At 42.0% G+C, this 12,730-nt stretch overlaps 1 protein-coding gene across 4 annotated transcripts in view; it reads left to right on the top strand.

Annotated features, from left to right (window-relative positions):
- Positions 1 to 12,730, top strand: part of PLEKHH1 (pleckstrin homology, MyTH4 and FERM domain containing H1) — a 50,817-nt gene that overhangs the window by 15,131 nt on the left and 22,956 nt on the right. For 2 of the 4 annotated variants that reach the window (XM_083456601.1, XM_083456599.1), the window contains exons 5-14: positions 437 to 520; positions 1,246 to 1,327; positions 4,417 to 5,402; positions 6,312 to 6,390; positions 6,862 to 6,953; positions 8,745 to 8,895; positions 9,822 to 9,961; positions 10,222 to 10,332; positions 10,721 to 10,807; positions 12,387 to 12,548. In XM_083456601.1, coding sequence (XP_083312727.1) covers positions 437 to 520; positions 1,246 to 1,327; positions 4,417 to 5,402; positions 6,312 to 6,390; positions 6,862 to 6,953; positions 8,745 to 8,895; positions 9,822 to 9,961; positions 10,222 to 10,332; positions 10,721 to 10,807; positions 12,387 to 12,548 — 1,974 coding nt within the window. Of the gene's footprint in view, positions 1 to 436; positions 521 to 1,245; positions 1,328 to 4,416; positions 5,403 to 6,311; positions 6,391 to 6,861; positions 6,954 to 8,744; positions 8,896 to 9,818; positions 9,962 to 10,221; positions 10,333 to 10,720; positions 10,808 to 12,386; positions 12,549 to 12,730 lie in introns of all 4 variants that reach the window. The other 2 variants (XM_083456598.1, XM_083456600.1) reach the window with 1 other exon arrangement.

Below are 12,730 nucleotides of genomic sequence, written 5' to 3'. Positions count from 1 at the left end.
CAGGCTTCAGCGAAAGCCTGTATTCACCCCATAGGACGCACACACATTTCCCCTTCATTTTTGGAGGGGGGAAAGTGTGTCCTATAGGGCGAAAAATACAGTATATCAAGAGGGAAAAGATGCACTGAGAAGGCTCTCTCTGTTTGCCACCAGCTTTACTTTAGATGGCTGGAGCACCTGGTGGAGAGGCTCTAAATATGACCTCAGCACATAGGCAAATTACTATGGGGAAAGGCTTTCCTTCTGGCACCTGAGTTCAGTGGTCTAGTTCTGATTTGTAGGGCAAGTTTCCACAGAGTCTCCAGAATATTCCTTACTGCTATTCAAGAATTGTGCAAGAATCGTGAGCTGTTGCCCATGGCTACACCTGCAATTTCTTCAAGTCAAATGGATCTGCTGCTGTCTTATAACATTTGTCTATTTCTCTTCTTCACAGAAGCAACTGAGAGCGGATGATGCCAAAATTGTTCAAGAAAAGGCTGCCAAAATTAAAGACTGGGTGACAGCTAAACTAAGAGAGGTGATGGCCAGTTTGTTTCTTCCACACCCCTAGTCCATAGAATTGTACAACTGCATTGGCATGAAAGGGGTGCTTGCAGTGACACCTCAGTAGGGATATCCTGCTCCGCAGTGACATGTAAACTTCTACATTGCACTGTTGGAGAAGACAATGTGTACAGCTGTGTGCCTTCTTTTGTGTGCCGATGGACTATAGAACTGGGCCAGTAATGACGCTTACAGTACAACCTATGTACAGTGGTACCTTGGGTTACATACGCTTCAGGTTACAGACTCCACTAACCCAGAAATAGTGCCTCAGGTTAAGAACTTTGCTTCAGGATAAGAACAGAAATCGTGCTCCGGCGGCGCAGCGGCAGCAGGAGGACCCATTAGCTAAAGTGGTGCTTCAGGTTAAGAACAGTTTCAGGTTAAGAACGGACCTCCAGAATGAATTAAGTACTTAACCCGAGGTACCACTGTACTTGTGTAGTAATTTAGTTAGTGAAGTCCAAGCTTATTGGTTAAGCAGATCGTTGTACTGTTTGGCCGTAAATATACAAGACAAAGAGAACTCTTCCTAGAGATAGGCCTTCCTTTCGAAGAAGGTAGGAATTTTCAATTAAATTTATCTTAATTTTCTTGAAATTTTATTAAAGCCAAAAGTCTGGACAGAACTGTTTGTAAAAGAAATATACTTCAAATGGTGTTTTTTAACATAAAGTGTTTTCTTCTACTGTTTCACAGCTTGAGATGGAAAACCATTACCTCAAGGGTTATAACCTAAAGCTGACTGAGCAGATCAAAGTCCTTCAAGCAGCGCTGCAAGGTAAATATGTAATTTTTAAAATAAATGTCTAGGAACCAGCAGGGAAAGGGAAAAGAAGAACCCTCAGATCTCTGTGCAAGTTTCACTTTAGCCATTTGTGGTTTCCTTCTAGTACACAGAGGCAGAATGAGCAGAATATAATATTTCCATTTTCCATCATATATATATATATCAGTTTTAAAAATATATATATATACTTTGAGGCAGGCTGTCCGTGAGATCTCTGTTTCTGTCTCCATACTAATGGCTGGTCTATTAATTCAGCTGTAAAGGCTATAACTAATGTCAGTGGCAGAAAATCCATTACCTTTAGTGGGGCAACATTAAGCTTTAGATATTATCCTAGGGCTGAAGCTACTTTCTGAAAATCATAAGCAGATTTTCTTTATTCTTTTTTTACTACACACCCGGTCATTTCCTGACATGTTTGGGTGCTCACTGGCAAAGTTCATGGGTCCACCTAAATGTGGATTGTAGATGTCCCATGGATGTTGCTTTGACACCGATGTTGTTCTTGTACATGCTAAGTACAAGAACTGCAAAATCTCATTAACCTCTCCGTCCCAAGTACGTTCTTGAACAACTAAGAATAGCCCCACCCTTTATGTGGCTTACGCAATTGCTGATGACCAACCAGTGTATCTGTGCTACATCGTTATTTCCTGCAGCTGGTACATAAAACCCAGATACGGATCCTGTGGCCGCCCTCCAGCTGTTGTTAAACTCCAAACTCCCATCAGCCTTAGCCAGCAATGCCTATGGTCAGGGATTGTGAACTGTAGTCCAGCAAGATCTGATGGGCCACAGCTTCCCCATCCCTAACCTAAAGTATGGGTAATGTTGCTGTGCCTTTTTAAACCCGTGACATGTATAATATGTCACCCATCTCAATCATGCATTGCATTTTCTAAGGGCCTGTTCACATAGTGTACAATTCATACTGGGGCATGATGATGAATATTGGGCTCCCATGCCTTTCTACTGCACACAGATGCACTGAAAGTTACTGGGGGAAGCCTAGTTTTCATTTATAGTGTTTGTTCACCCTCTGTGCAACTAAAGATATGGGTTCTTTGTACTGGGTCCTGAAAACTTCATTCCTCTCTACAATATAATTAACATTTCAAATGAAAGGGAATTGTCTTTTCCAAATTGCGCTCGCTCGCTCTCTAACAGCAAAGTAGGCATAGCCATGATGTATAGGCAAGCAACCTGGAGCACAGGAGAATTGTGTGGAGGTGCATGGAGGTGCCAATCCTGTGCCAATATTACCTGACTGGCCTCAGTTCTCTCTGCAAGCGCAAGCACCTTTCCAGTTGAAAGCTTTGCAAACAACTTCCCATCCATTTTGATTGCTAGCGGAATGAAATGGTTGCTATAATAACCTGGTATTAAGTGTTCCCAAAATGCCACCAATCAGACAGCTCTGAGTGATACATTGACTCCTGCACATAATTGTACTGTCTCATTGTGTCTGATTCAATTCAGATTCTCCAACACAGGGGCTAATTTGAACCAGGGTTTAATCCCTTGTCTTCCATGCTCAGCATGGCAATGTGACAAGTCATAATGCGTAAAACATTGCCTTTGAACATATGCAGAGTGGATTTTCTTCACTTTTAAATAGCCACAGTCTCTCCACTCTGCACCCAAGTGTGTTTGGGATTAACAGGCAGAACTTCCAAAGAAGAGGTCCAGCCTCATGAGTCTCTCTAGCTCCTCTTTTTTTTATTTTGTAAATTTAACCACCTCTCTGGAAATAAAATCAATCTCTTGCAGACATCTCTACTGATTAACAGATTTATCTACTGTTTTGTTTACCTGGAAAGCTGCAGGTACATTTACCATGTTTAATACAGATCACTTTTGACAGCATTATACTGATTATTGATTTTGTTGGTTACAAAGGAATCTTTCTCCTTTAGTGTACAAATGAGGAATGCCATTTCACTATTTTTTTGCTCAAAATAGACCTCTAAGAGCTATTGGGGGTGTTATAATCTGAACTGTATTACCTGGCCATATTTTTCCTCTAATTAAAAGATCACCAGAACCACCAGCATGGATGGGTTGGAGGGGTTTCAAATGATTTGGGCTTAAAGATTATAAATTCCTGTTTTTAGAAGAGTGGTCTAATGGAACAAGTTTTCTACATATGATTATATAATGATCTTGGCTACAAAGTGTAATAATAGAATATTAATTTAAATTTTTTTTTTTTAAGTTTACAATATTCATTGGATATTTTGATCCAGTATCCTGGGGGTATTTAATTAATGAAACTAAACTCTTCAGCTGAAATAGTGGCTTACGGATCAAATTTTGCAAAAGGGAGTCACTGCCCAGGCTAGCAATCTAAAAGACATGACACCAAAGACCAAAGGGATGGAGATGGAGGAAGAAAGCAAACAAACCCAGACAGACGCTCCTAATTGTTTAGATATATACAGGGCACAATTTTTGCCATGATAAAGAAGTTTGTACAAAGTTTATTCATTTATAAAAAATATCTATATACCACTATATCACAAAAAATATGAAAGCAAATTACAACAGTAAAAACAAAGCAAAACTATACAATAAAAACATAAAAGTTAAAAACAGGTTACAGCACTTGGGTTTTTTTAGCTTGGAGAAAAGGCGGGTAAGGAGGACATGGTAAGAGGTGCCTAAAATTATGGAGAAAGTGGAGAGGGGAAAGTTGTTTTCCTTATGTCATAATGCTTGAACTTGGAGTCATTGAAAGTTGAATGTTGGAAGATTCCAAGACGGACAAAAGAAAGTACTTCTTCACATAGAACATGATTAAAGTCCAACATTTTCTCCCAGAAGATGTAGTGACGGCCACTATCTTGGCTGGCTTTGAAAGAGAATCAGCCAAATGCATAGAGGATAAGGCAATTCATGGCTACTAGTTACAATGGCTGTGTTCTACCTTGAGCATCAGAGGCAGCAGGTCTATGAAACATCAGTTGTTGGGAATCGCAAGTGGAGAGAGTGGTGTTGCACTCAGGTCCTGTTTGGTTGTGAGAACAGAATGCTGGACTAGATGGGCCTTCTTATGTTCTGACGTCTTTTCCCAATTGCAGATTTGATGACTGTGCCTTCTGAAGAATCTGTTTCCAACTGCAACATCCAGCTGTTTCGAGACCGATTGTCCTGCCTCCTTGAGAACTCAGACCGGGATTCCAGGATTCTTGCAATGGACATCAAACAGGCATATCAGAGTGTATCCATGAAAGGGGTTCCGTATATAGCAAGTGTGGTATTTATGAACGATGCCTGTGTAACGGGTGAGGTTAACAAATCGGTGCCTTCCCGGAGCTCACTGAGGCTTATCTCTGACTTCCCAGACTACCAGAACTCTTCGGTAAATGACCTGGTCCCCATGGCACACACCCAAATCTGCCCATCATCAAACCACCAAGCTGAGACTGTGAAGTTTCATGGAGCTTTAACTTTTCAGTCTCCCCTGGAGGAACTGCAGAACTCCATTGGTGATTCAGACAAGACATTATCTGACTTGTGCAAGCCAGCAGATGGACTGAGTACTGACTTCAGAACTCATAGGTTGCACTCATCCTCACCTGGGGAAGTGAAAAATGTTCTTAACGGTTCTCTTTCAACGTCAACTCCAGCCCTGAAGTTGCCAAAATCCATTACTTCAACCTCCCACCATTTCCCAGGAAGGGAAGCTGGACTAGGTAACAGCATGACCCTCCCCAAAGTTCGGACTCCTAGCAATCCAAGGGACAGCATCCTGCTTGCCAAGCGGCACTATAGCCAACCACAGTCAGGAGCGGATTCCTTCCATCATGTGGCGAACAATGATATCGGCACTTTTAAGCCTATAAGTGCTGATTCACATTGCCGGGGACAAGTGGAAGAGACGGATATAGATGAGGAAGTAGCTGAGAACATGGAGATGGAAGACTGTTTGGGGGAGGAGGCAGGGATGGATGAAGAGATTCACCAGCAATCTTGCTGTAATAAGGAGACATGGACTTCTGAAACCAGAGTGATGGACCCAGGAGGCAAGCCACCCACTCCTCCGCTGCACAGATTTCCATCTTGGGTAAGATATTCAGAATTCAGTACATGCCCAAGACTTTAATTCACTGCATTTTATATATATATATATAAAACCCCACCAACAACAAATCATTGCAGCTTGGAAATAACTGTGCATATTGCGAAGGTGTTGTTGTTTTAATCTAATGCTATCTATCCACATGTTATATATTAGGCACAAATTCTATTTGCCATCAGAGGAACTGGAACAACTAATAATAAGATCTAAAATAAATATACAAAAACTCCTAAACAATACTCCAACCCAAGTTGTAGCAACAGGAAGGCCGAGATGCTTTTGTAAATAATTTTTTCCCATATCTCTGCAAGAATTTTCATATCTCTGTTCTTCTTTCCTTTTTTTTTTTTTTTTTAGATGTATGTAGGTATTGAGAATGAACATGCATAATTTTGATATGAGCTTATTTTCTCCTTCCTGTTCTAATTTCTTGTGTGTTTCACAGTTACTTCAGGGTATATAACAGAGATTGAAATTACACCTTATCAAGCCAATACAAGTATGACTGCTGCTTCCCTCTTTCAAACAGAATTGGAGGTGCATTATTTGTAGGAGAGAAGCAGCTGGTAAAAAGAGTGTGCTCAACACCTCCCTTTCTCTTGCAGCTCCTCTTTCCCCACGCACCCCATCCCCTTCCCTCCTGGTGTGTGTTTCCAAGAAGAGTCTATTTACATTTAAACTGTAGGTGGACCTTTTGTGTCTCCCTTTCTATCCAAAAGACAGCTTACATGTTTGTGCCACCTGAGTGATATGTTTGTAGCTCAGTTGCTAGTAACTCTCTGGTAAAGACGACAGGACCCGAAGAAGGGACAAAGCAGCCCAAGTTGCCTCAAGTTCACCAAAAGTTACATTTTTGCTTTGTCTTTTCCCCTTAATCTTTCTCCCTTGTTTTAGGAGAGTCGGATCTATGCTGTAGCCAAGTCTGGCATGAGGCTTTCAGAGGTGGCTCTTGGGAGTGACTCTTCTAGCCGGAGTAAGTCTAGCCAAAATTGTCCCAAAGACTCTATACACGACCAGATACCACTAGTGTTATCCGGTGGTATATTTTCAGAACATTTGGTTAGGTAAACTCTTCTGTTATAAATGCACCATGGACTGAATTTATACTACATTTCCTGATATACTGTATGTTTGGTGATAAAGGGCATTTAGACACAACAAGCAAATTTAGTGCTCCACTAAAGGGCACCTCCATCAATCATGCTTTCTTTGTGATGGAGATATGGGAGATGAAAGATGGGTAGTCTTTACCAACACATAGTCTTTCAATGTGGTTTCAGATATAATGGTCATTTGTTAATCTTGGTCAGAGCCCCTGTTACCACATAAATGTTGATTATCCACATAGCCCTATCTAGCTAATTAAAACCCATCCATTTAAACATGCTGTGGGGATACTAATTGCAGCTTGTCATTTTTCTTTCTTTATGTATAAAAATCTCAGCTTCAAATTCTTCAAGCTATTCACCCGCTGGAACGTTCACCTGCCTCATTTACAGAAATGTCACTGTGCCTGTGTACACCATGCTAAAAGGGGTAAGAGTGATGACACTTGTGTTAGGACCAATATGGGAAGGTGGACAACTCAGTGGGAACAGATGTGGAAAGCAATAAATGGGTAGGAGAGCTCATAGGAGGGATGGAGGAGAAAATTGTTCAGTCAACATTTTAAAGAGAACTGATCTAATTCTCCAGTCCTGACCCATATGCAAATCTGAATGCAGGTATCAACTGAATTATGCACTTCTCTGAGTTTTGTGACGCAGTTTCAGTACAAAAAAAGCGCACACAGTAAGGTATATTTTATATTAAGCATACATATAAGTGCATATTTTATGGGGAAATGCTTTGAAAAGCATACAAAATGTATATTTTAGGGAAATAATGTGTACAAAATGCATATAACAAGAATTCAAAATGTGTGCTCCGGCATTAAGTGTGAACAATTTACACACAATTTTTGTTCATGTTTTTCTTAAACCTGCCAAGAAACTAGACAGAACAGAGCACATGCAAAGCAGACATGTGATGGAAATAGGTCCTTGGAAATCTAATTTCTTATTACTGGCAGAAAACCATAAGCAAAAGTAATTACATTTGTAATAAAGCTATTCAGTTTACTGGGGGGGGGGGAATCAAGCGAACATTCAAATCAGGCAGATGACTATCATACATACATACATACATACATACATACATGTAATCTAATCCCCATGTAAACTTTGTGCAAGCAAATCAGGATGAAGGCTCAATCAATAGGTTGTCTGCAGGTCTATCATTCAGTCCAGGTCAGTCTCCTTGTATGCATGAAGATGTCTCATATTCACATGGCTACACTTTAAATTGTCTAGATAGCCATTAAGTGAATCTTGCCTGTGCTGTATGTCTGCACACACACCACACACACACGCTGCCTGGTCTCATCCTCTTCCCAGAAGTCAGAAAGACCTCAAGCTAGGCTCATATTTGCATTTGAAATTACAGGCAACGGCCATGTTAGACGTGTCCGAATGATGCACAACCCAGAAGTAGGCCCAAAATAGCATAAAGACGTCATGGGAAAAGTGGGCTTACTTTTCCCCCCCATGAGATACTTTTTCTGCCACAACCTGTTAAATACTAACTAAAATAAGACAATGTTGTTGCACACCAACCCAATCTCCAGTCAGTGCAGGATCTCAGGGGTTCCAAGTGCTTACAGTTTCCTGAGATTAAGGGACAGCAGAGACTGTAATGTCTTAAAGAAACAGTTTATTTACACATATATACAACCTGAGCCTACGACGGAGGGGCTCACGGCATTAACACCACAAGAAGGTCTTGCTTCTCCCATAGCCACAGCCTTGGATTCAAGCAGAAATCGTGTGTATCTCTCCTTCCTAAGCTTCTGCCTTTTTTCCCTAACCCTAATTGCCATTGGTAGTGGTGATGTGTTTCTCTAGGGCAGGCACAGGCACACTCGGCCCTCCAGATATTTTGGGACTAAAACTCCCATCATCCCTAGCTAACAGGACCAGTGGTCAGGGATGATAGGAACTGTAGTCTCAAAACATCTGGAGGGCCAAGTTTGCCTATGCCTGCTCTAGGGCATAGAGAATGAAATAAACAACTATAGGGGCTTGCTTCTATTGATCTAGGGGCAGAGCGTAGAGACAGAACAATGTAACTGGTTTTCTTGTGCTAGCTCTTTTTTATTATTTTGTAAAATGTATATGCTGCTTGACTGTAAAAACGAAACAAAAAACCTCAAGGCAGTTTACAAAAGGTTCTTGTGAACTGTGATGCCTACGTTCCCTTTCATCCTGACTTTGGAGGCTTGTTTTCCAGAAAGCTACCCAAATCAGCAACGTTCCTTTCTTAGACGAGTCCTCCGGCTCTGATGATGACTGCAGCTCCCATGTGAGCTTCAGGACCTCCAATGCAGGATCTGAATGCAGAAAAACAAGCACACCAGGCAGTCCTCGTGCAGTGAAGCGAGGTAAGAGGAAGGAAGTACAGTATTGCTTTCTGGATTGCTGGGAGATGAAGCTTTAAAATGATTTAAAAGCATCTGCAGGTAGCAGAACAGAATCATCAGGGAATTTGGGGCTTCAACTGTAGTAGAACTATCAGCACAATTCTAGGCACTTCCACTTCAGTGCAGCTTACTGCCAAGTAAGTGTGTTTTTAAAATCCAGTCTAGAGATTATCTTTTATCTGCTATAAATTATAAGTCAGCTCCCCAGTATATGGTGAAAAGTTCATAAACTTTACTGCAATCCTTCTGTTAGTCCAGCTGAAATCTTGCTGCTTCAGCTAAAAAAAATAAATGAACATCTCAAAACAGGTCCTACACTAGGGAAAAGGCGTGCCAGTTTTGCCTTTGCAATCAAGGCATTTTGCTAGTAATGTTAATTTTGGGTTATTAGATGACTGGTAATTAGGCTATTTGGGATGCGGGTGGCACTATGGGTTAAACCACAGAGCCTAGGACTTGCCGATCAGAAGGTCGGCGGTTCGAATCCCCGCAACGGGGTGAGCTCCCGTTGCTTAGTCCCTGCTCCTGCCAACCTAGCAGTTCAAAAGCACGTCAAAGTGCAAGTAGATAAATAGGTACAGCTCCAGCGGGAAAGTAAACGGTGTTTCCGTGTGCTGCTCTGGTTCGCCAGAAGCGGCTTAGTCATCCTGGCCACATGACCCAGAAGCTGTACGCTGGCTCCCTCGGCCAATAAAGTGAGATGAGCACCGCAACCCCAGAGTCGGCCACGACTGGACCTAATGGTCAGGGGTCCCTTTACCTAATTAGGCTATTAGATGATTGGTAGTTTTGTGAACCTGTTTCAATAGTTTTGGTTCTGCATGCAAGCTTGGTCTTACTGAACCAGGCAAGCATGCATGCTCTTGGGTTCTTTTTATTTCTAGCAGGTGTCTCTATGTCTTCGCTAAGCTCGGAGAGTGACTACGCCATCCCCCCTGATGCCTACTCCGTTGATGAAGATTATTCTGAACCAGAGCACAAGTTGCAGCGGACATCATCCTATTCCACAGATGGTGGAGTGTGCAATGTAAGCTATTCCTCCCATCACCAACACCATCTGCACTTTGGGCAGTCTTAGCATCAACCTTTTCAAATAGAACAAATCCGGTGCCTGCCAGCTGGTGAGGGGTGTGGCCTAGGGAGAGGGATGTGACTGGGGAGGGGTTCTGGGCTTGGAGGAATCCCAAAGGAATCTAGCTAAAGAGGGCTGGAGGGTCTGAGGTTCCCCAGCCCTGGTTTGCACCTTGTCCATTACACAGGAAAATATATCTGTTTTCTTTCATCTAGGAGCAACTGGAGAAATCTGGCTATTTGCTGAAAATGGGCAACCAAGTGAAGGCATGGAAGAGGCGGTGGTTTGTGTTGAGAAACGGACAGATCATGTATTATAAGTCCCCGGTGAGTTAGTAGCAAATCCTCATATTCAGTAGTTTTAATAAACTACTCATCCTTTGGCCATCTTTGATATGTTATTTTTTTATCCCCAATATCAGTAACAGAATCGAGATATTATTCCCTCCAAAGAACACACACAAAAACCACCATCACTCACAGTCCCGCCTACTAAAACTGGGGCTGTTGATTAATTTATTGATCAATGCATGCTTTCAGCCCTAATTTTTAAAATATTTATTAGCAACATTATCATGTCATGGGTGCTTTCTCTGCTGTGACTATAGTAAACAAACCACGTATGCAGAATGTTACCTGGAAGTTGTGCCTCACCTTTTCCCCATCCCTGATATCGTATTGTTCATTGTCTCTTTCATTTCCTTCCTCTCTCCAGAGTGATGTCATCTGCAAGCCCCAGGGGCAGGTGGAACTGAATTCTTCTTGCCAGATCATACGGGGTGAAGGATCTCAAACATTCCAAGTGAGCATTGCTTTTGACCTTTGTTTCTTATTTCTGAAGTCTAAAGGGCACTAACAGATTGGCAGGGAGAGAAAATGTTTTAATTGAGACAACTTTCCCTGTCATGACAACCCCGAATTGAAGTTCTTGGTTTTCATATGGTTTTGCCCTGCAGAAAAGATCAGGCAGATTAAGTTCATATACTACAAGGCCTGAAACCTAATACTCAACGTAAACTTAACCTTTAATGTTTGAAGAAAGCTGTAAAAAGGTTTTGACACAGCCCACTTTCCTGTAAAGTCTCTCAAGTATTATTGCACTTCTGTCAATAATGCAGAAACGTCTAAATTACAGCACTTTGATCTGTTCAGATTCATTACACATACTTTAAAAAAAAAACAATTGAATGTCTTTTATTCCATCATATATAAAATATAAACACAAATAAAAATAGAAGATGCAAAAATATCAGAAATGTCAACAGGGGCAACATATCCATTCTCTTAATTTGTCATCGAAATTGGAAGATGGGAGGATACTGATACATTGTCACATCACACAAAATTTTGTAACTATCAGCCATATTTGACAAAGGTTAAATCCTGCTTACATCACTTATACTCATGATGGCCATTTTCTACCTCCAGTGTCTGAGGGAGTATGCCGCTGAATACTGGTTGTTGAAAACCCCAAGTGGGAAGAGAGCACTGCTACACTTGGGTCCTTCCTATGGGCTTCCTGTAGGCATCTGGTCAGCCACTGTGAGAACAGGATGTTAGTCTTTGAGGGACCTTTGGCCTAATCCAGCAGGGATCTTGTTATGTTATTATGCCCCCTTTATACAAAACTTGCAGTAGTGCTCCTGCAGTGTTTGCAGAGCTGTGCTGCCGCTGGAATTTCTTCTGCTGCCAGTTCTTCTCTGGATATCACCTAGCCCATGAGTAGGCAAACTAAGGCCTGGGGGCCAGATTCAGCCCAATCGCCTTCTAAATCCAGCCCGCGGATGGTCCGGGAATCAGCGTGTTTTTACATGAGTAGAATGCGTCCTTTTATTTAAAATGCATCTCTGGGTTATTTGTGGGGCATAGGAATTCATTCTTTTTTTTTTTTTCCTTCCAAAATATAGTCCAGCCCCCCACAAGGTCTGAGGGACAGTGGACCGGCCCCTTCCCTCCCCCCCCCCCCCGCTGATAAAGTTTGCTGACCCCTGACCTAGTCTGATTTTTATATCCTCGAATGGCATTGAGGAGCAACTAAATTTTGAGTTGTGTGTCATAATAAACAACACACTGGCAATACATCTCACTGAGTGCATCACAGTTCTGCTTTTTTCCCCCTTTGGCAGCTCATCAATGCCAATGAAAGAAATAGCTGAACAGCTTCCTAGCTTTGTGTGTGTGTGTGCGCATGGGTAACAAAATGGATGAAGAGTCACATTGCCTCTATTACGTTCCTAAGGCACTTTTATCTTGCCTTGAAAGGTTCTAGTGCTTGTGGCCAGAACATTAGAAAGCAACTCATTTACTGCAATAACAACATTAATATGGCAAAAGTTTTCATGCTTTGTTGTAGCAACATGCAACGTTTTCTTCACCTTTAGCTCATCACTGAAAAACGAACCTATTTCCTGTCAGCTGACTCTCCTAACATTCTGGAGGAATGGATTTGTGTCCTTCAAAACATCCTGAAGGTGCAGGCGACCAGTCCTACGGAAGTCCCTCTCAGTGATGCCAAACCCACTGTGAAAGGCTGGCTCACCAAGGTACTTCATCTCTGCACCAGAAAGAGTGGCCTTTGCCAACCTGCTGCTCCTTAGGTGCTGTGGACTATAATTTCCATTGAGCTAATGGGAGTTGTAGCCCAGAATACATAGAGGGCAGCAGGTTAGCAAAGGCTGAGATCCAACACAACCATGGGACGGCACAGGTAGATTAACATCCACTA

This window comes from Podarcis tiliguerta (assembly GCF_965153285.1).
Source record: "Podarcis tiliguerta genome assembly, chromosome: 1".
NCBI lineage: Eukaryota > Metazoa > Chordata > Lepidosauria > Squamata > Lacertidae > Podarcis > Podarcis tiliguerta.
This window is presented reverse-complemented; position numbering and strand designations above follow the sequence as displayed.